The 23,143-nt window shown below is 45.0% G+C and overlaps 3 protein-coding genes across 3 annotated transcripts; all 3 read right to left on the bottom strand.

Annotated features, from left to right (window-relative positions):
- Positions 1–118: 118 nt before the first annotated feature.
- On the bottom strand, positions 119–3,759 carry prkag3a (protein kinase, AMP-activated, gamma 3a non-catalytic subunit). The gene is made up of 12 exons (XM_047030525.1): positions 3,091–3,759; positions 2,907–2,943; positions 2,699–2,799; positions 2,464–2,545; positions 2,319–2,377; positions 2,128–2,173; positions 1,876–1,930; positions 1,562–1,688; positions 1,261–1,426; positions 1,094–1,131; positions 844–990; positions 119–728 (listed from the first exon to the last, which is right to left on the bottom strand). The coding sequence occupies exons 1-12, from the start codon at positions 3,109–3,111 to the stop codon at positions 612–614; spliced, it is 996 nt and encodes a 331-aa protein (XP_046886481.1). The 5' UTR covers positions 3,112–3,759; the 3' UTR covers positions 119–611.
- A 96-nt stretch (positions 3,760–3,855) lies between these two features.
- Positions 3,856–7,975, bottom strand: cnppd1 (cyclin Pas1/PHO80 domain containing 1). Its single transcript, XM_047030524.1, has 8 exons — positions 7,765–7,975; positions 7,172–7,274; positions 7,006–7,087; positions 6,784–6,904; positions 6,466–6,594; positions 6,295–6,356; positions 5,950–6,067; positions 3,856–5,820 (listed from the first exon to the last, which is right to left on the bottom strand). The coding sequence occupies exons 1-8, from the start codon at positions 7,825–7,827 to the stop codon at positions 5,197–5,199; spliced, it is 1,302 nt and encodes a 433-aa protein (XP_046886480.1). The 5' UTR covers positions 7,828–7,975; the 3' UTR covers positions 3,856–5,196.
- A 95-nt stretch (positions 7,976–8,070) lies between these two features.
- abcb6a (ATP-binding cassette, sub-family B (MDR/TAP), member 6a) lies at positions 8,071–15,893 on the bottom strand. The gene is made up of 19 exons (XM_047030523.1): positions 15,673–15,893; positions 14,464–14,984; positions 13,601–13,738; positions 12,872–13,061; positions 12,641–12,733; positions 12,288–12,480; positions 12,073–12,194; positions 11,870–11,979; positions 11,573–11,764; positions 11,359–11,435; positions 11,199–11,262; positions 10,985–11,070; positions 10,827–10,884; positions 10,626–10,730; positions 10,157–10,331; positions 9,945–10,057; positions 9,750–9,844; positions 9,587–9,655; positions 8,071–9,467 (listed from the first exon to the last, which is right to left on the bottom strand). The coding sequence occupies exons 2-19, from the start codon at positions 14,974–14,976 to the stop codon at positions 9,308–9,310; spliced, it is 2,553 nt and encodes an 850-aa protein (XP_046886479.1). The 5' UTR covers positions 14,977–14,984; positions 15,673–15,893; the 3' UTR covers positions 8,071–9,307.
- Between the last annotated feature and the right edge of the window lie 7,250 nt (positions 15,894–23,143).

The following is a 23,143-nucleotide window of genomic DNA, read 5'->3' as shown; positions in this document are numbered from 1 at the left end:
ACGGCCTTTAACAGAGTATTATGTGAGATTCGCTGAGGACATCTATTGGGTAAAATGGGTACTACTAGTATACAATCAAATGTGCATTACTGTAATGAGTAAACAGAAACTTGAAAGTTTAAGATTTTTTTTTATATAGAAACGATAAAATGTTGAGTAACAAAAACTCGATGATCAATTTGATCAAATACAACAACATACAATTGTTTCATAGAACTGATACAACTACAAAAGTCGGAGCCAATAAACACAAGGATATATATCGATGACCGGACTTTTCTCCAACAATTATACTCATATTGTTCATCTACTAGTTCTCTCATTTTACTTGACTTGTAATATCTGCAATACACAAAATAACAAACAAAAAACAATGCCAATGCAATTTACCACTGTCAATTCTTAATCTTGGAATTTATACTTAAAGATACTGTCGATCCAGGGAACACACTGGTAGCCAAAGTCAGTCAGGGCCATGGGATGCAGCTGTTGAAGTTAAAGGAGTGTTTCTTCAAGACAGTCAGTGAGTTTTAGTATAATAGTAGAGATGAAGACGCACAGGGGGGTAGGAGTTGGTGGAAAGGGGAGGCATGTATCTCCAACTGATGGTGCTAAGACAGAAGGGCATCGATGCCTGCCGGAGTTAAGACCAAGCCCTGCAGCAGGTCAGACAGGGAGATGATGCCTCTCACCACGTCCCCTCTATCCACCAGGACCAGCCGATGGACCTGGGGGGTGGGCGGCGAGGGAAATACGGGATTAAGAGTTTCGCACGAAACAGCGAGAAACACCGTGAGGTGGACCCCCCCCCCCACGGGGGAAGGAGGAAGCGAGGACGTTTACCTCTGCCTTGACAATGCGGTTGATGACGGTGTCCAGGGTCTCGTTGGGGTAGCACTTGATCACGCCCTCCACGTAACAAGAGCGTCTGCGGACGGCCTCCTGCATGCTCATGTTCAGGTTGTTGTACGACTTCTGAGCTGCCAGGTTCTGCCCCAGGAGGAGAGGGAGGGAGAAAGGCACACATCGGTCAAGTTAGGCACCCCAATGACAGGACGCTGTCTGACTGTAGATGCTGCTATGATGTACTCACAATCACATCAAATCTGGAATAGAGTGCCACCACTTTGCCTGAGGGAGAAGAGCAATATAACATTTACAGCCTAAACGTCACACTGTGCAATATGAACTAGATGTGCACTATGTCCCTGATGTTGTTATTTGGTGTGTCTCTCAGCAGTGGTGGGTGGGTGGGTGTACCTTGTTCATCAACCACAGGCAGTGCAGACACCCTCCTCTCTACGAACACAGACAGGGCATCATAGACTGTGGCAGTCTGCAGAACTGTGGCAACGTTCTGGAATGTTCCAATCCCAACCTCCCGTATCGTCTTCTGTAGGAAACGAGGTTTGGGGATCATCCCTTCCTTGGCAGAGTAAAACCAATCACACAGGAGACATCATAGGTTCTCTTATTCACGTGTATTCAATTGTTAGAATGTTTTAGCTGTTCAACACAGAAATTGCAAAGACAACGTTTGACAATAAAATTGCTTTCTCACAAATATATAGAGGAACTTAAGGATTCTCTTGTGGGTCAGAATGTGTAAGACATTGCCAGATTCTGGGTCAATGACTGGCAATCTGTGTATCTTGTGCCTCAGTAGGGAATAAATAGCATCAAAGAGGCTGTAGAGGAGAAAGTTGAATGTATATCTGGTTAGACATTACATCATGCGTTGTTATACAGTATTGACACAATTTCTTCTCAAGAAATGAAAAACACTTTTTTTCCAAAACTTATTACAAATATCAGGACTAACTTTCTGTCACTGGGTCTGCAAGGATTAAATATTGTAGTAAGTAATATATTCACCTGGCTTCAGGGGTGATGCTGATGAGACATTGAGTGGAGCACTGTAGATAGACATCTGGACACACCCACCCACACACACACCCACCCACCCACCCACACGCGCACACACACACACACACACACACACACACACACACACACACACACACACACACACACACACACACGAGAGTCAGGGTGCATGTACATTGAGGACAACATCATATTTGTATTATTAGCTCTTTGGAATTTATTTATTTGTTAATGAATCACCTCTCCATGTCTCAATCTTATGACACTCCAGCTCATAGATTTGAACCTGTGAAGAGGTTAAGTAAGCTGTAAATACATATTAATGTGTTTGTGGTTAAAATACTTTGTATCCAGGATACAAACATACAGATAAGCATCCCGCAGTAAACAAATGTAGCAGGTATAGAGAGGAGGCACATAAGTATACATACCATTGGGGATTTGTAGTAGCGATGGAGAATGTTGATGAAATCTGTGATGGTGAGCATACCTGACAGGATAACCAAAGCTTTTACAACAACAGATCATTTTCAAGATGTTATTGTATATATTATTCAGACAACGCCATTCCCTTACCCACAAATCTTTGCAACTTGTTGTCCCAGAGAGGGGCAGCTCTCAAACCATTGGCCACTAGGGCGAAAAAAGCCTTCTTGACCTGCAGACACGGTTCAATTCAAGTTCAATGTTTGGACCGTGGGCTCAGATGCGATGAACTCTGTCTCAACATATAGTGATAAACCAGGAAGTTTATTACAAACCTCAGGAGATCAAATAAACAATCAATGACAAGCCATCCCCATGGCCTTACTTGTAGTGTGATATCAAATATGACCAGTTTGCAGCTGGTTGGAATGGCATCATAGCAGCAGTGACTCTTCATGAAGTTCATGTACACCTCGGCATTGGGGTCTAAGAGAAGATATTATTCTCAAGCCTCATGAATGATTGGATTTAGTAAGCAGCTGTGCTTAGAGCCAAACACAGACACACACGCAAACAATCACAAATGATTTCACCTGCATTCCTGGTCACACGCTTCCCTCTAAATGGAACCTACGCAACAGATAACAAGAGGTGGTCTTATTATACATTTGAGCAAGGCTGGGAAATATCGTTGGTGTACAACTGCAGTAGCCCTCGGATCACACACAAACACACACCACTGCCATCTCAAATCTAGGGCAGTGTTCCATGACCTACCTGAATGGGAGCTGGTTGCATTGTTGCAGCATGTGGCCTTAAAGGTTGGATCCACAACACTCAACTCACGACCGTTCTTCTTTCATACAAGCCCCTCTCAACGTTTCCCACGCAGCAGTTCAGTCTATATTAGGAGCAGGAATCTCAAGCGGTATGCAGCCGGACAAGCGGACAGGGGTAGGCTGGCACACTGTCAAAGGGGCGGGACCAAGGCCACACAAACTGCTGCTGGATTTTTAAAGCTCTGTTTTGCTACCAAAGTAGTTGTAGTTTGACTTGTCACCATATCCAAATGATTCAATATATCAAATGATTAAAGGTTTGAGATTGGGGAAAGTGAACATGTTGTGCAACGTGTAATACTGCACTTTCAAAGGACAAGGGTGAGCTGCAGAGCTGAGCTCTGATGCCGCTTATGAACATAACAGTCTCACCACTGCCTCATCTTACAGTGCTCGGGTGTAACCCTGCTGTATGGTTTTCTGCTTTAACTCCACTCCCTTCCTCAGTGTCAGAGTTGAGATTCAGAGCAGCAGCAACAACAGGAAACAGGCAGAACACGTTGGTTGTTGCTAAATGTTGGCAGTGTCTGAATAGCAGATGCATTATTCAACTCCCTAGCAATCCACATGCATGCTTGACTAGTATACAAATATATCTGGGATGTTTATGTAAACAGAATACTGATACTGTATGCATGTGTTCACATGTGGCTGCATTGCAGAGTGGATCAGGGTGACAGACACAGATTAGTATGACAGCAGGTGGAAATCAAACTTTTATTAGGTTAAGCATTTGAAAAAGGGTCTATATTTTCATGGATTTGTTTCTTTTCTTTTTTCCTTTAACAGAAATTAGCCGGAAAGTGCAATGAAAATGTAAATTCTGTTGAACGTTTTAGGTGCTTTTGGCAATTTAACACCGTCCAAACTTGTCCTGGGGACCAACTTAGTTTCAAATATGTAAATGTAAATTCAGACAAAATGTACAAACACCACAATTCCCTACTTTAAATGTTCACTCATGTATAATAATGAGCAAAGCACAAAGTAGCCTTGAAGCTCAGAGCAAAATAATGGTGGAGTGACTCAGCAGTCAACCCTCCCTTTTCCAAAGGTTATGTTGAGGAACGTTAATGTGCAATATGGAAGTGCTTCAAAGTGTTAGGTTGTATAACGAAGCATGAAAACATGAAAGTATTATGAGACACAAACTGAAAATGAAAAGGTGAAATGACCTATATCTGCAAGTTAAAAACGAAGCAGCCTCAATGATAGTAATAAATCGTTTGGGATCTTCACCTTATAACTATCATGAGGAGTTTGAAGGCAGCTGGTTCTAACTGTGCAGAGGAGTGGCAGCTACACAGAGTATAGGGGCGCTTGTTTTGCCTTCAACAAAGCAATACTTAACTCAGCAGAGGACCTCTGAGGCCTATTAAAAAACACCAAAAATGATATAATCCTTATGATGAATTTGAAAGACAATAAAAGGTGTTATGAATGAAACTCCACTCCAAAGTAAACTAGTTGGTTCCCTTCTTGATCCCTTGTTTCGAGACTTTCTGTAAACACATCAACATGCTATTGCCTCAAACCAAACAACTCGCTGATCAACATTCACATTCAACAGTTCAATCGCCCTAAGTAGATATATATATTTTTATCCCAATCAAACTCAAAGCCTTAGAAGAGGAGCAATTCGCAAAAACAATATATTTTTCAAAAGACTTTCTTTTGACCATCGCAAACTCAGGTAGGAACAACATGGTTACAGGCATGCCCAGTGTTTTACCAAACCGGAAATATTGGGTATCAGATTCCAACCATCTAAACCTCAAGCACCTCCCAGTTCTACCAAAGAGGCTACAAAATCGCCTATAAAAATGTAAAATCGAGGTTGAGCCAACAAACTCAATGGCATGTTTCTTATTTACATTACATCTGTCATCTAACTCCTGTACAAAATGTTACTTTGAGACCTGTACACTGTATTTGGATAAAAATGTACATAATAAACCAGTAGGTCGACTGCATGGGGGTGCACTGTGTGTAAAATGAACTGGTTTCATTTAATCACAGGGCGGCTGTCAGAATTTCAAGGTCTCTAGCTGGGCATTATGAGAGCCTGGGTTTTGTCTAGGGGCAACATGGACTGAGGACAGCGGTGACCAAGTTGAAGAGGGCCTATGTCCCCGTGTAGGGGATCCAGTCCTGGGACAGCAACACTGAAGAGAGAGGGGGCCAGCCAAGCTACAGAGAAGCCAGTGTGAGGTGCAAGGAGGTCAGAGGTATTCCGTATTCCACATACCAGATCCAGATGCCTACCCATGCAAGAGAGGCAGTGCAGAGAGGAGGAAGCCCAGGTGTGGGTGGTATCTGGCTGGGGACGTGGGTGAATGTTACCCAGGGAGGTGAGGAGGGAGCCCCATAAACACAGAACAGAGGTGGATGGAGGTTTGCTGTGGTTTTGGTCATTGAGGGAAGCTGGCTGGCGGTTCTGGCTGTCGTTTCCTGGGCCACAGTAGCGGCTGTTTGAGGCAGGGGGAACTGGAGGGGCTGGGGTATCGAGTGAGAGGGCTGGAGGGGGAATGGGAGGCTGGAAGTGGACTGGGCTGACGGGGGCCAGGCTCTGGTGGTTCCTTGGGATGCTGAGCTGCTGCAGAACAGCACTGGTAGCCATGAGAGCAGCTACGCTGGTCAGGTACACCAGCCCCAGCATGCAGGCAACCTAGGAATAGTCAAGACGTTAGTCCAAAAATGCAGTTCTTTATCTTCTGTGTTTACGCTACTTTTTAGTCAAATTAAAGGGGTTTGGGAAGCTAACTGAAGATTCCCCTTTGACCCTGCGCCCTCTCACCTTGGTGAAGTGCAGGTAGATGGCTGTCAGGGCCTTTCGCCATGCCGACTGTTCCAGCAGCACACAGAGGTCAGTGTAGGTGAACCAGCCTCGTTTCATCCCCTGCCTCTCTGCAATGCTAGGGTTACAACAGGCCAAAGTTAGCACAAAGATGAGAAACTATGATATACAGATTCACCCAGAATAGACTGATATCAAAACAAACAAACCACCTGACACACACACACACACACACACACAATCCCTTTATGTAAACTCGCAACTGACGATGTCCAAACGATTAAATACACCGGGACTGAACAGCACCAAGTAAGATGATCCCCTTACATAATGTTTTTCACCAACCTTGTTTCTAGTTGACTCAGGATGTCAAAGAAGTCACTGGGCTCGGTGAAGAGGCTCCACTCCTGCGAACACATCAGGGCAGAAGGATGAGGGCGTGTTGGGTCAGGAAGATGTTCTATTTTTACACGCAAGGGCCATGCATTACTGCATTACTGGAACCGTGTTGCTTACAATAGCATTGAGGAAATTCATCTCAAGGGCATTGACAGTCTGGACATCCAATTTCCCTGCTGTCCCCCACTCGTCGTTGAAAACCTCCTCGTCCTCGCCTTCGTCGTACAAATATTTGCTGGCAACCATCTGGAAAATACGGTCAACATGAATTAGTGGCAAAGGTCAAAAGGTCACTTTTTATAGTGTTTATCCATCCACAGAGGCTTTCGATGGAGCTTCTTAAAGTGAGGTGTCACCAATGCACTTTCTGAGAAGGACAAAAATAACACCTCACGTGACCTAATTCCAACGACCCATGACCTCTGACACACATACCATGGAAATCAGAAAGAGGTCGGAGGATGAGATCTTTTGCAAGTATTCAGGGTTTCTGTGTCTCAGCCTTTCAATGTACACCAGGGCCAGCATCATTGCACACGGAGAGATGCATGCCTCCCTGCAATGTCAACCAAATAGGCTTTAGTGACCTAGAATGATGCACTCTTTATTCATAAGTTGTTCATGGATAGCCTGATCTCACTGACGGTGCCAACATACCTTGCAACATGAGCAGCATATTTCTTCTGCAGCTTGCGGATGGGGCTAGGGGCAGACTTCTGGAGAAGTTCCACGGCAATATCTAAAACATTATTTTGTATGTGTTGTTACTATAGCTCTGATGAAAACTACTAAAAGTACAAATTCGCATAAAACAAAAGCTAACCTGTAACAGGACAGGAGAGGGAATCAAGAGAGACGTCTTGATCTAAACCATAATACAATCGCTTCCGCACCCGTTCTGACAGCTTTTGGTGTCCAGGAAGAAACTGTAAAATAAGCCCACATATATTTATTTTCGGTTAACATAACTACAAAGGTGTCAAGGCGTCGAATCAACAGATGTATGCTTCTAAATAGTCGATCTGTTTGCGAGCTAGCTGATGATTCCTAACTTAAGTTGAAGTTAGTAAACAGCTAGTCTACAGTAGCTACAACAATGTTTTTCTTGAGAGGGGCGGAAAGAAGGCCTTGTGACATTAGCTTGGCTGGCTAGGCAACTTCTTAACATTACAAATAAGCAGGCTAGCTAACGTTTACCATAATTAGCTGGCCCACAATTGTTGCTAGCTGTCTAGTAATACGTATTTTGACATTTGTTATACTTGTTATTACAAACGAAGTCAGATTTAACCAGTGTTGAACAAAGCTAGCTCGCAAGGTGGGGAGTGTGGCGCGTTTTAACTACTGGGGCTGGCTAGCTAGCTAGCTACGACGTTAACTACAGTAGTAATCTTAGTAGTAGTCGGTAATACATACCGTAAATTCCTGGAAATCGGAAAACGTAAATGTTCGTTCATCGAACAACTCGTCGAAATCCATGCTCTCGGCTCAACATTAGCTGGCTATCTACCTATTTAGAATATAAATGTATGTGGTCTACTGTATAGGCAGCGCCTGGTCCCAGTCAGGCTACTAAGCTAGTAGCACCCTACTCCTTGACAAATCCCAACCAGACCAATGGACAGTTACGCAACATCTCTAGTTTCACAGAATGTACTGGGCCATTCCATGACCATATCTGACTGTATTGTCATAATCACGAATCAATAAAATAAAAATAAACACAAAGTACATTTTGGGAGTTTATAATAGAAAAAAACAAACAACAGCTAAAATTCACTATATTTACAAATCTAACCCGTATTCATGGTGCTGACAAATATATGAAATGTAGGCCTAAGTTTTTTGGACAATGAATTGATAATGGGTAATATTGTTGACATGTGTATCAAATCATAATATAAAAATCTAAATAAGCACAAAGTAAATTTTGGACATTTATTATAGAAACAACCAAACTGAAAATATATTTACAAATCAAGGTATGGATAATGTTCTAGTTTTGATAACACAACTTACCGTCTTTGGTATCACAACGTCAACATTTACAAGAGCTTCGATTATTGTCGTTTGATTCATAACTGGTTGCCAACAGTCCCTGTCAGACTACCGGTCCATGACATTAGGGCACATCGACATGCTGAGGACAACTGCCAAAATGGTATGAACTTCACAAAGAATTTCACATTCTTTAAAAACGTTCGTCTTTATATCTAACATGTTCCCTTCTTATGATGACATTTCGGTACAGTATGGCTGCGACGGGATGCTGGTTATTATGAACATATATCTTATTCACAAACCCCATTGCCTTAATATTGAACAGGAAAGCTTATTGTTTATATACAGTCAGTATTCATGGCATCTCATACTACACATTCAAATGCAAACATAACAGTATTAGCAGCAAAGACAGACATGAGAATATTCAAACAAGTGTAGCATCTCACCTCACTACTTGGTTCAAGTTCTTAAACCTCATGTTCTCATCATAAATCAGTTGAATAAAATTAGTATTGTATTGATTGCCTGATGAAACATTCAACCTGTCTCAATATTATGATGTCAACATTATATTGCAAAGGACGTGGTGAGCATGTGCCACCAAAACGATCATTGTCCCTGTTACACTGCGTCTATACCTGAATTTAAGGGTATGTACCGATCCGTTTGCCCTTCCCTTTCCGTAGTACTCTAAATTGAGACAAGGTGGTTACCATTCTAGATTTCAGTGTTGTAAAATTGTCTTTAGTCATACGTCACACCCTTATGAACAACATAAAATGCTAAATAAATAGGTTCTAAAACACAGCTCCATAGCCGACAACTTAAAGTGCAAAGAAGAAGAAAAAATGTATTTTTAGTCCCTTAGCACCTTCTTCTATAACCCCGAAATGTCCCCCATGTCATTCTATATAATATATATATATATATTATTGACACTAGAATATGATTCTACTTAGTGATTCCCGTGTCCAGCAGAGGATGATGGGGGCTGTAGTTTCTCTGATTTCCGGTCTTTGGACTCGGTGTCTGAGGAAGAGTCTGAGTCCTGTGCTTGCTGCTGCCTCATCCACATGTCTGAATAAAGGCCCCCCTTGTCCAGCAGCTCATCATGCCTGAGGGAGGTAGGACAGTTTCCAGACATTATAGTTATAAACATAAAACCAACAACACACCAAACAAACAAACTGTACATTGAGCTTCGTCGAATGAATGGCGTTCTGGTCTGACTCACCGTCCCCGTTCAGCAATTACACCCTCTCTCACAACGAGAATCTGGTCTGCTCCAATGATGGTAGACAGCCTGAACAAACAGAACCACAGGAAATTAAAATCCGATTACATTAAGTCTGAATGCAAAAGGGTTCCACAACACATGAGTCCCATCTGTCCCTTACCTGTGAGCCACAACGATTGTGGTCCTATTGGCACACACTTTGGCCAGCGAGGCCTGGATGTTGCGTTCCGTCTGCGTATCGAGGGCAGATGTGGCCTGAATCGAGACACAGCATCGCAATTAAGAGGACGTCTTGAAAACAAGTCAAGTCTTAACGTTTGCGAAACGTGAACCTTCTTCCAATGTCAAAAGTGACCTCATCCAGCAGGACGATCTGAGGTGCCTTGAGGATGGTCCTGGCGATGGCCACTCTCTGCTTCTCTCCCCCACTCAGCTTCAGCCCTCGCTCCCCCACCGGAGTGTCGTACCCTACGGGAGTAGACATGAAGACAGACTTACGCTAAAGCCACACGGCTCACCAAGCCGCTCCTCCTCGCCGGGCAGATGTAGCGTGGCATTCTGCCCTACCCTCTGGGAATCCTATGATCTTGTCGTGGATGTCGGCGGCGATGGCGGCCTCCTCTACTTCCTGGTCGCTGGCTGAGATTCGGCCGTAGCGGATGTTGTCTCGGATGTTGTTGTTGAAGAGGACCGTGTCCTGGGGCACCACCCCGATGTGGGCCCGCAGGGACGTCTGCTTGACCTGGGGGCGAGAGAACGGCATAGGAGCCGTCACGATCCACGCAAACACCCAAGACTACTTTTTCTTCAAAATAAATTATCTATTTTTGGCCTTTTTTTCTGCTTTATCCGACAGAAACAGTTGAGCTGAACGGGGAAACGTAGGGGAGAGAGGGAAGGCATGCAGAAATGGCGCGAGATGGATTTGAACCCCGGGGCTGCTGCATCGGGGCCTTCTACCCCACCTGATACGCGCCCTAAATGGTGAGCTACCGGGGAGTCCCAACACTGCTTTAAAACATCAAATAACGCTCACCTTTGAGATGTCCTGGCCGTCAATACGGATACAGCCTCCTTGGACGTCATAGAAACGGAAGAGCAGGCGAATAATGGTGCTCTTGCCCGATCCTGACTGTCCGACCTAGACATGTCATAACAACAATGACGATGATGTCACAACTACATGCACACAATAGGAACTGCCTCCGGTACATCTCCACAATACTCCTCCACTTACCAGTGCAACAGTCTGACCAGGCTGAACCGTGAACGATACATCCTTAAGAATCTCCTTCCTTTAGATGGACAGAGACAAACAAAAGCAAACTGCATTTTAAGCCTTGATTTTTATCTGACTGAACAACATTCTTTCAGAATGACGCCATGGTGACCTACCCGTCAGTGTAACTGAAGTAAACATTCTCAAACTCCACCTTCCCCAGTTGGAAGAGAAGGTTCCCGGCATTGACATTATCTTTCACCTACACAGCAATCAAGAACAGAATAACACTTTAACAACAGTACACTTTGTCAAGTGCAGTACCCAAGGTGTGAATCAATAATAAGTCAATATCAGGACAGAAAATGGGGTCCTTGACGATGGTCTTACCTCCTCTTCCTCTTTGAAGAGCTTGAACATGCTTTCCATGTCAATGAAGGAGTTCTGGATCATTCTGTGATAAATGCATAAAAAGTGGCAAATCTAGGTAACCTAGTTCCCAAGGCACCATCTCATAACCTCAGCATAACCCCCTTCCTGTGTCCCTTACCTGTAGTAGGTTCCAAACCAGTTGAGAGGTGTGTACAGCTGGATTATATAGGTACCAAAGAGAACAAAGTCTCCAACCTGAGATATAAATCAAAAAAGATGGATTTAATGTATAATACAGAAGGTAGCTTTTACAGACGGAATTGTGGGAGAGATAAGGGAACAGAGTAAGATCAGATCCTGGCGAGATAAACGGGATGATCTGTGTTCTGTACCTGAAACTTTCCCTCTGTGACAAAGTAAGCACAGAGCAGAGAACCTGCCAGAAGTCCTGACCCGATAATGAGGTTCTGCGACTGGTTCAGCAAGGCCAAGGACGCTTGGGTCTTCCATTCGGACGCCTGGTATTGCAAGATGGCGTCCTCGAAGCGGCTCACCTCGTAATGCTCCGCGTTGTAATACTTCACCTGGTGGGAGGGACACGGATATGCATTGAATTCACATGGCAACATTTCGGGGATGGAGACGAGAAGCAAAGAAAAAACGGGCGTTCGGGGGAAGAGTCAAAGTACCGTTTCAAAGTTGAGCAGAGAGTCCACGGCTTTCGACTTGGCGTTGTTGTCCTGGGTGTTCATGTCTCGCCTGTACTTGGTCCTCCATTCAGTGATGATGATGGTCAAGGCTATGGAGATATGTCGATCGTAAGAATCTTTTCATACATACAGCCTTTGCATGCTGGGACATGCTGTGTCTTTGTAGGGGGAGCGATACTCACTAAGGTAGAGGAACATGCAGACGAACACGATGAGGCCAAACCAGGCGTTGAAGTACGTGATGAAGTAGATGATGGAGATGACGATGTCGGCGATGGTGGGTAAGATGCTGAATACGATGTAGCTGTGGAAGGAGACGCAAGTCAGTTTCTGGCAAAGAGCCGCACGCGCGCGGGCCACGCTCACGGGCTCGCGTCGGGAAGGGGGCGCGGCTCACCTGAGGAGGCTGTTGATGGAGGAGGTGCCGCGGTCGATGCTCCTCAGGACGTCTCCGGTGCGCCGGCCCAGGTGCCAGCGCAGGGACAGCGAGTGGAGGTGGTCGAACAGGCGCACCTGCACCACGCGGTTGGTGTACTGCTGCACCCGGATCCACAGGAAGGAGCGTAAGTTGCTGACGAACCCTGACGCGCCTGAGGGGGGAGGGGGTGGGAGGGAAGGGGAGAGAGGGAAGGGGAGAGAGGAGAAATGAAGTCAAAACGAACATCCGGAGCGAAATGAGACAAAACAAGACTGCGACTGATGCGCAGAATTGGAGAATGACAGGAGAAGCGTCCGAGTAGCGACGCTCACCTGCCCCTCCGCCTTGCATGAACTTCAGCAGGACATATATCCCAACAGTACTGGCCAACCTCCTCCAGCTGCTTCCATCCGTCAGCTCGGTTACTGAAGGGAGAGAGAGGGGCCGAGAAGACAAAAAACAGCGACAGTCAGACGTGAGACCGAGGGTCAGGAAGGAGAAGCATCCAGATGAAACAGGAGAGGGGTGCTCGCGTACAGTACATGCATGTGGAGTCACCTCACCTATGTTCTTGTAGTAAATAGGCACAAACACATTGATGACCCTCTCAATGGCCAGTAGGCCCAGACAGAGCAGCACCAGCAGCTGCAGGAGGATGTTGTTCCGGGGCCACATGTAGGGCATCAGGAGACGCACCTTCTGACTGAAGCCCTGCCACGTCGACTGGGACTCTTCTGCCCCACCCAGAAGAGGCTGGAGACACACAGACAGGGCTGTTAGAAGTGTAGGTCTATGGCTTATGTGACATCCTCCTAGTTCTGGTCTTTTTTTCACAGGATAGGGATTGGAGGGCCATGGAGGTCATCCGAGTCTGATTCCTTGCACCTGGGCAGAGGGCTTTTTCTGCCCACCTTTCTGAGAGCCAGCGAGCAAGCAAGCCAGCCAGCCGGCCAGCCAACCCACCAGACCTGCCCAGCATAACCAGCTGAGGATTTTGGGGTCTAGTTTGTGAACTTTGGCTTAGTTTTCCGTCACACCTTTCAACAGACCCACCCGTTGATATCTCATACACACATCTCCTAAACTGGTCATGGACACAACACATATTTGGATTATGGTCAGCCATGGATTGTGGTAACTCCAGACTCCATCAGTCTGAGTGAAATTAACTCTTTCAACCCTGTCATGTGGACTCCCTTTTTTGCCACGGCCTTGAGCCAGTTGTGACACCTACTACACAGTACACGCAAACACTGAAACACTGAAACCCACTATGGTGGGTGGGTGTTTACCTGGCTGTGCTCCACATCCCGTTCGTCTTCGTTGATGAGGAGCATGTAAGGCTTTCGAGGCAGCCCTGGAGCCTTCAGGCCCAGGAAGAAGAGGGTTCCGGTGCCGATGTAGCGCACCAGCCAGAGACCAAACTCCACCTGAGGTGAGGCGACGCAAGTTTTTAAATAGTTTAGTATGTTTAGAAGTTGTTGGATCCCTAAAAATGTGTGTAATGGTGGTGATCAGGAGTTAAACAACAATGCTCTTTATTTGTTGTATGTGTAGTCCTAACATTTGTATTATACTAAGAGCATGCTAACTAGAAAATGTCCATTTGAAATGTCATTTTTGAAAAAGTTAATGGATACTAAATATGTATATTTGTAAGGCATGACCGCTATTAACCTCCAAGCCCACATTCAATTTTATGTTCTATTATTATTCCAGTATTCTGTCATTATGATTAGGCCTACTTCCCTTGCAGGAGCAGATTTCTGGTTCAGTTCCAAGCAAATTTATTTGGGGGAGCGGCTACAGTGACGGAGTGACTGGAAGAATGATTCAGCAAATTTAGTCTCTTACTCCTTCTACTTACTCATGCTATTACTCATCTCTTATCCTGCCATGTCATGGTCTGAAGCATGACAGCCCTGCCCTATAATTGTTCTTTTAAAGAATGGAGCAAAAAGCAATTTGGCGATTTCCAAATATCAAAGGTCGGCATGCTGATACTGAGGGCAAGCCCAATGGAACAATCCTTGCTAATGTAGTCACTCGATATGCCACAGGAAGTCTAGTTTTCACATGTGAATCTACTTTCACATGAAAACACCCAAACACGTTTTGGTCCCCTTAGCTTTAAGGGTCAGATCTTCTCATTCACCTGCTTCTGCTGGTCCTCCAGACCCCACCACCAATGTGGGCTGGAATAGGAGACGAAGGCCAGGTTCTCAGCTGAGAAGGCCACAGCCCAGAAGAGCAGCAGGAGGAAGCTGTGGCCTCTGGTCTGGTCCCTCACCAGCACCCTGCGCCTCTCCAGCCTGAGCAGGGCCACCGCGCAGGCCCAGCCCAGCGCAGAGAGGCAGCCATACAGCACCACGTAGCCAGGGAGCTCTTCTCCAACAGCCGCACGCCACACAACGCCCCCCAGGTACTGGAGCAGGAGCAGGGCGGATATAGCCAGCTGCAGGCCGTAGAGACCAGAGCGCGGCACAAACTTGGGCTCCATATCCGTCCCATAGCGCTGGTAGAAGACGCAGTGGAAGGTGCCGAAGAAGAAGGAGACAGTGAGCAGCACAGTGGGAACTAGGGTGAAGTAGAAGCATGGGGAGAAGCCATTGTCCACCCAGGCTTCCGACACTGAGGCACTGGCCTCACAGTAGCTGTTCACCACCATGGCTGGAACTGGGGGAAACAGAGAGAAGAGGGAGTATGTCAAATCACCCTAATTAAACCATAGTCCTTTACAGCACACTGACTGAGACCCAAACTACAAGTTCTATAGGAACGCTGCCGCTAGTTACCTTTTTGTTTACCCACCAACCGTCATAACAGTGGAACAGGGGGTCATCCTGCTATATTAGGCAGTGAACTTTATGTGCTGGAGTCAATGTTAAAAACAGCACTTCAGCAGCAGTGTCAAATACGCTGCCTGGGCAACATCGAGTACCGACACATTGTTTTGACGGGTTGGCGCGTTAAAATCTGAACTTCATCTAGCTTAGTAGCTAGGGCCAGAATAAGAGACCAATGTGAATTGCAAGTCAGTGCAGGACCAACTGTTCTTACTCACTTTACTAATGGGGCAATGACACTGTTAGTAATTATTTATGACAGTCTCAAGTAGGAATTCTAAGATCTGAGCCCACACTTAAGCTAGCCAAGCTTGGCTTTTGTGAAACATGATTACATGTACTAAATTGTAGTTGTGGCTAGCAAACACCAGTGCTGGGAGCAAATGTATCCTTTGCAATCGCTATTACATAAATGATACTAGAACAGCTTAGCTTGCTTAGCCTGGCTTAATAACCTTCGCAAGTTAGCAAGGTAGCTAGAGCTAGTGATAACTTGTAATTCTAATGCAAACACTTACCTTCTCAAACGAGGTTGTTGTTGTAGATATATTTAGTTTTCTGCGTAATCACCCAGACGAAATAGCCTTTTATTTACCAACAGCAGTTATGGTTCCGACCTCCTTTTAACCAGAGACATTGATATTAGTGTGTCCACAACACCGGTAAATTGTCTCTATTATCCTAGCCATGCTTACAGCCAAGACATCCATCTATGACTCTGCAATCTACACTTTCTTACACAACCAACGACTTGGCAAAACATGGTCCTAGTGCCGCCAATTCAAGTGAGTCTGTGTGACTATTTAGGGAGTCTTTTTGGCCTTATCTTTTTCGAGATAAGGACTTAAGTATACATAAAAAGAACAACTTAATTAACTCGTTATCACAGGGAAACGAAGTAAATAAAATGTATGAATGCCTGACCTCTCAAAGCTTCCGTAGGTTTACCATCAACCCATAAGGCTATGTACTCACTACATAGCTACGATGCAACATCCCAGATGCTGCCTCTTCCAACTTTATCATATATGTGGCTAGGTCCAAATAAATGGAAAGGGGTTCACCATCACACAGGGGTCAAGGAGTTTAAGTCCCCAACCTGGAATTTCAGGACAACTGTGCAACACTGTGTGCCCTTAATATGTAATGTAAAGTCTGTTATAGGGAGATTGAGAGGAGAGTGGAGGCAAGTTCACAGTGGATAAAAGTAGTAGCATTCTAAACGTACCTCAAGAGGTTTATCAGACAAACTGAACATTTAATTGTGAAATGAAGGCTGTAGCATGGATGTGGATGTATACCTGGAACCAAGGAGAAGAAGAAAAAGAAGATGTGATGGATGCTGATAAAACGATGTAAAAATTGTATTTTTTTGGTTTCCGTTACTTGGGATTGCCACCCCTGGGTTCCACCCCAGATTACTCACGACATAACCTACTAATTATTACAATTTCTCATGTTCACACATATGCCCAGTAGGTGGCAGTATATACAAGCGCATGACTATATGGATACTACAGTCTCCGAGTTTCTGATAACAAGGTTTCACACAGGTGGTGGGCAAAGCCAAAGGCAAGTCATTGTGTAAACAAGACGTGGCCTTGTAGAATCAGTGTAACATTACACACACTAAAAGGGCTCAAGGCAGACAATGAATTTCCATGTTTGATTTTATACTTTTGATCGTAGTTTTTTGCATTGCTTACATATTGTACTGAATGCAAAAGTCTAATCCCAGAGTCAAAGGACACGTGACTGCAGCAGTTCTCTCCTGATGAGGGTCCTATATGAGGAGCTTTTTCCATCAGTCTTTAAGTTCAGCTTTAGAAGCAAGGGACAAAGAGCATGGATGGAATCAAAAGGCAGCTGTCACCCCTGAGCTGCTTAAAGGAGGTCGAATAAAAGACTCCCTAAAAAATGGGAGACATAGAGTGTGTGTGTGTGTGTGTGGGAGCGCACGCGAGTGGTGATCGAAAAGAGAAATCTTATCATTTGGACACCTCACAATAGGCACAGAGAGGGGCTAATCTGCTTCATCTCTCAGCTCTTTTGTGCGAGTGGAAATGGACCTTCTGTCTGTCAGCTGCTTGTCACCCGCCTTCTTTGTCCCCCGTGGCTGAGACGGCCTGTCTGTCAAAGTTCTCATCGCCGCAGCTCTTTGTGGTCCCCTTCAGGCCTGGCCGTGCTGCTCAGCAGGGCCTCAGAGTCCTCTAGGTACGTCTTCTGTCTCGTTCCACGGCCTTTCCTTCCATTTTTCTCACCTCTTACCCGTCTCTTTGTCCGTCTGAAGCGGACTGACACGTTTGAATGGCAACAATAGTGAACAAAAGAGGATGTGTGTCCATCTATTGTTTGGGTTGAAGGTAAACTGGTTTTCGTGCAACTGGTGTGTGACTCCGAGGCCTGAGGAAAGGCTATGTCGGATCTTTTGGATTAATAATAAGATTGAATCTTCACTTTTCAGTTATAATTGCTGCAGATTCCATGACGACTATGAGTTCATTTTTACACTAATGTCACAAAATTTGATTGGAGCCTTTTGATTATGTCTCTATCAATTGATTTGGGGTGAGTTGTCTAGAGGGCTCTTAGATATTTCTCTTTCTCTGGCAAAATGCTTCATACAAACACCAACAAACGCAAACACAAACTCAACAGCCGCCGCCGTCGCCCGTCTCCCAACAGCACTACTTTCAAAGAGAAAGAAAAATAGCGAGGGAGCTGTGAGGGAGAGGTGACAGAGAAAGAGAGGGGTGAGAAAGAGAGAGATGGAGGGAGGGAGAAAGAGAGAGAGACATCAACACCCAAGGCTGTGTTGTGAGTGAGACAATGATAGACTACTTGACAAGCTACAAATCTTTTCCTGCCTGCCCTTTTTCTTCTACCATGTCATACATCACTGTGGCCACTAGAGACAGTCTAGCACTGTGCCGTGTGTGGCAACATAGGAAGACATGATGGCTACTGTATCTTGCATCCTGATCCGAGTCTACCCCCAATCAAGTCTGAAAGGGTTCAGATTACGTTTTACACATTACATGGATTACACTAGAAGACTATTGCTAACTGCCCTGGGCTTCTATACAGTTGGCAGCAAACTTAACAGCAATGAATAATGAACTATAGAGTGAAATGAAGTGTGGTGGACTACAGAGATCTGCCACCCAGGGAAAACAGGGCCCTCCCCACATGATCAAGTCCCAGTCTGGCTGACTGATTTACCCACAACAGAGGAGAGGCTGGCAGCCAGGGAGAGTGTCAATTTTTAAAAGAGCATCTCTTTCCTTTTGGGCCTGGGGGTGGATGACGGATAATGCGTTTGTGCATTACTGGGAAGGGAAGGCCATCCATCATGGGGCTGTGTGGTGGTTTGCAGGTAATGTGATCCTCCTCCAGGCTGCCGTTGTGGGGCCGGGGATGTGGAGTCTCTGCGGGTGCAGATGGACGCGAGGCAGCCGGGGAATCTGGAGAGGAGGGCTCTCACTCTGTGACATGTGGACCGGTCATGTCTTTGGTGGGGAGCGTGGGAACACGGTTCCAATTTAATTAGCAACGGATGCATCTGCCATGTCGGGTTCTGTGTCGCAGTGGCAAACAAACACACATGAAGGCGCTCGCACACATGCACACGTGTGTACCCATGTGCACGCACGCACACTTTCTCTCTCACTGTCTCTTTTTTTTGTTCTTCCTGTGTCTGTCTTTTTCCCTCTTTACCGTACTCTTTCATCCATCTCAACACTGAATACAGAGTTGATTTCATATTCATGAGGTCTGTTCATGGGGACCATGTTTTATGGGGACTTTCAGAGTTTGTGACAGCGCCACACTGCCACCGCTCAGCAGGGAGCTCCGTCTGAGAGGGTGAAACATAGGTTCCCCACCAACCCGCTGGGGAGCGGGGAACGATATAATTGTATGTGACAATGCAACATAAAAATCCCATTCAAGAATCTCAAAAGATGCACTGATGTTGCATGCAAAGCATACAGACAATTAACAAATCTACAGTTTTTCCAGTGAGTTTCATGACAACAGAACGCAACCCAATTCTCCCACTGAAATATTGATGCCATGGAACAATTCCATTTCCCTTCTATAGACCAAAAATATGTGATGTAAAGAAAGTTAATGTGCTGAAATGAAATGTAATTCTGTTTTGCAATATTGCTGTTTGTTAAATACAAGTCAGTCCGTCTTTCATGTTTCCACAGCAACCACGATTACGGCATCACATATTCTCATTGCACACACACACACACACGCACACGCACACACACAGACACGCACGCACACACACACATACACACACCCACACACACACACCCACACACACACACACACACACAGATGTGACGTGTTTTTCTTGTGTGTTTGGAAGATAGGGCAGGTGATGTTCTCCTATGAGTTGCCCCACCGGGGATCACTGTAACAAATCAGCCCAAGGGGGACTCCTTTCTAAACAGGGTTAAAATAAAGACCGGATATTGATGCGATACATGATATTTACAGGATATTGTTCAGGCAAATTTGGGCCTGTTTGTTGGTTTTGCTGGTGTATTTATGGAAAGTATAGTGCTGTGTCTGTGTGTGGGTTCTGGTCAAGGGAGGAAGGCCTTTGTGCTGCTTGCTTATGCTACAGAGATCTGTTGACTTAACTCCTGTAGTGTCTCAGTGTGTTCCTATGCTGTTTTGCCTCAGAGGGTTCAGCTACAGCTTGTGACTGGATGGCTAGATCATTTTTTCCGTTTCTCTTTTTGGGTTATTCGCAGAATAGCACAGACTCCGAAACGACTGTATAGATTTGAATGTTGAACAAGGGTTTATAACTGGCTCGTTCTTGACACTGTCTGTGCCTCCACCACCAGGAGACTTTTCTTCACTTCCGTCTGTTGGGTTTTCTGAGCAGCTCTACATCTTCTCCCAACCTCAACATCTATGCTGTTGTGTACGAGCGAGTGTGTACGTGCACTGTATGTGCATGGAAAAGTGTGTGAGTGCACACTTGTTTGTATCGAGTCTGTAGATCAACGTCTTTGATATCTGAGTGTTATCATATGTACGTGCAAAAACATGACCATGAAGATAAAAAAAAGAAAAACACATTATCCATATCTTCCTCAAATCCAAAAGACAGCGTTCTGTTCCATTCCATAATTTAGCCTTGATATGTGGAATTTCTGAAAAATACAATAACAGAAAAGTATAACCAGTCTCCACTTAAACTATGTCCTTGAGACTGTACTGTACACGTATGTGGGTGTATGGAAGTGCTCTGTGTGTGTGTGTGTGCGTGTGCTGGAGGCTGAATGATGTTAAACTGAAGCTCAGCACAGCTGAATGGGGCAGTAAATCCGATCTCCCCTGGGTGCTGTTACCATGAGCACCACAGCACAGAACTATCTCTCAGAGAGGATGTCACCACATACACTGGTACAGAGTACTACATGTACCAGTAGACTCTTTCTTTTTCTTTCTTTCTTTCTTTCTTTCTTTCTTTCTTTCTTTCTTTCTTTCTTTCTTTCTTTCTTTCTTTCTTTCTTTCTTTCTTTCTTTCTTTCTTTCTTTCTTTCTTTCTTTCTTTCTTTCTTTCTTTCTTTCTTTCTTTCTTTCTTTCTTTCTTTCTTTCTTTCCTCTCTCTCTCTCTCTCTCTCTCTCTCTCTCTCTCTCTCTCTCTCTCTCTCTCTCTCTCTCTCTCTCTCTCTCTCTCTCTCTTTCTTTCTTTCTTTCTTTCATTTCTACTCTCTCTTGCTCTCTCTCTCTATCCGTCTCTCTGTAATAACATGCACATGTTGTACAGAAGTTCTGTGGAGGTTTCTCACCTCCTACAAGGCAGACCGAACGACACCCATTATCAACACCACCCCCACTCAGAAACCAGAAGCCGGCATCCATTTAAACCAAATATGAAAAAAAGGAAACATCCACAAACCAGCACTGTCTTACGCCATAACGTTCGAACACCTCACAGGCTAAACCACAGAGATGGCAGCAATGCGACAAGTTTACCTCCGTCTGCACGTGCATGATTTATGGAAGTGGAGCTAATTTGATTCAGATACAGATATTTATTAGGACACTCCGAAGAGTCAGTAGTTGTTTTTTTTCTTTTCGAACAGAATTGTCAATTATTTTGGAACAGATGGGGCTTGAAGTGCAATTGAATTTGATTATCTCCTCAATGAAGTCTGTAATGAAAAAGGAATAATTTGAGGGGAAAGTTATGAGAAGGCCATTTCAATTATCCTCAAACAAATGTCTGTCAGCCACATAAAAGAGACAAAAGACATTCAGAAGAACTCTGTCCTCATATTTAATGACAGTCTGAAAAGTTGAAAGATGGGCTTTGCTTTCCAACCGCCATTTATTTGTTGAGGCATAGAGTTCTGTTGAAAGTAAACCATTCTTGTTACATAACTGATTCATGCTTTTCAAATTACATTTTCTCTTTGTTTTTTGCTCAAATTATTATTGACTCACTCTACTGAAAAGTCGTGAATAAGAGATGTACCCATGTCAGTGTTGCTGTATGTTTATGTTTAGGTGTGAGTCACAGCCATGCTGCCTGCCAACCTGATAAAACATTATGGTTAGGTTGCTTCATTCTTAGTAAACACCCAAAGAATTTTCACTCTGTTGCCAAAGTAGAAAAACTGTTTTCCTCCAAATCAGGTTATATGTGTGAAATCATTACACCTAAAACTGATTTTGTCAAACTTGTTTGTGTCATTTCCTCACTCCTGACCTTTCGTGACATTCAGAACTGTGACTGAGCTTGGCCTAGCTTGAACGTCGAATAAATATTTTCCAATCGTTATATTTCCTTCATTTTTGTTATGTTTTCAGGAGCTACATCCTCCCATGAATAGGATGATGCTGTGAAACTTCTGGAAGGAAAATGACGGCGATCCGTCCGGTCGTAAATATTTAGACGCAAGGGCCGTTGCTGTCACTGCGATGAGCGTCATTGGCCGTCCACAACTCCCTGTGCCCCCTACCCCCCTGGACCTCCTCATCTGACCCAGATAGAGCGCTTTGAACCGCTGGCAGGACAACTCTGCCGGTCTGGGCCCACTTCCCAGCCTGCCGTGTGGGACGGGAGGTGGCTGTGTGACAGTGGCGTGCGTGCGTGTGTGAGCGAAAGCGGGGGCCTCTGGATGCTGTTGAAAGCATTGGATGCATTGCCGGTCTCAAGGTCTTCCTGCTTTCTCTGTCCTCCTGAGTGTCACTGATTGAGCCACCACGTTAGGTTCTGATCCAACTGTCCTGACCTGGCTGCCTCTGGTACCTGTCCACACTGTCACGTCATCAAAGCGGACCCAAAACCGTACACACATGCACATTGTTCAACAACTTTCGGAGGCAAAAAAACAACAACCTGAAAACAACATTGAGAAGCAAAACCACACAAGTCAAGACGCGTGCTAGCCTTGTCCCCCAAAAGGAGAAAAACTCAGAGAACACAATGCCTGAGACTTGGCATGTTTGTGTGCACTGGGCACGTGCAGCTTTTCCTTCTTTCACCATTACACAACCTGGATTAATTAGCTGTGTGTTGGAACCATTTCCTGTTGTGACCGTTTCAAGACCACCGCCCCCCCCCACACCTTCCCCCGCCTCTCTCAATCATGCCTCTATCGTCTTACAGACCCTGCTTTGAATGCAACTGCAGCTTTAGACGGTTGACATCAGAGTTGGTGCTCTGAAGTAAGGTGAAAGGGAAGCCCCTATGGAGTATTCTATTTCAGACTGAGTTAAAAAACGGGAGGGTGGAGAAAAACAACATTTGGAGGACAAAAAGTTTCTAATAATTTGGGTGTAAAAACAAGAGGTGGCACGGAACAATGACAGTCTGGCTCCTTTGGTGATTTCCTGTCGCCAGTTCTGTTGTCGTTTCTGTTTGCTGCTCTTTTCTGTGGGGATCAATCAAAACTGCTAGCAGATGGCGACGCGCTCCGCTGTTGCTTTGGAGATTGTTGCTTTTTTCTG

This window comes from Hypomesus transpacificus, chromosome 12, assembly GCF_021917145.1.
Source record: "Hypomesus transpacificus isolate Combined female chromosome 12, fHypTra1, whole genome shotgun sequence".
Classification (NCBI taxonomy): Eukaryota; Metazoa; Chordata; class Actinopteri; order Osmeriformes; family Osmeridae; genus Hypomesus; species Hypomesus transpacificus.
This window is presented reverse-complemented; position numbering and strand designations above follow the sequence as displayed.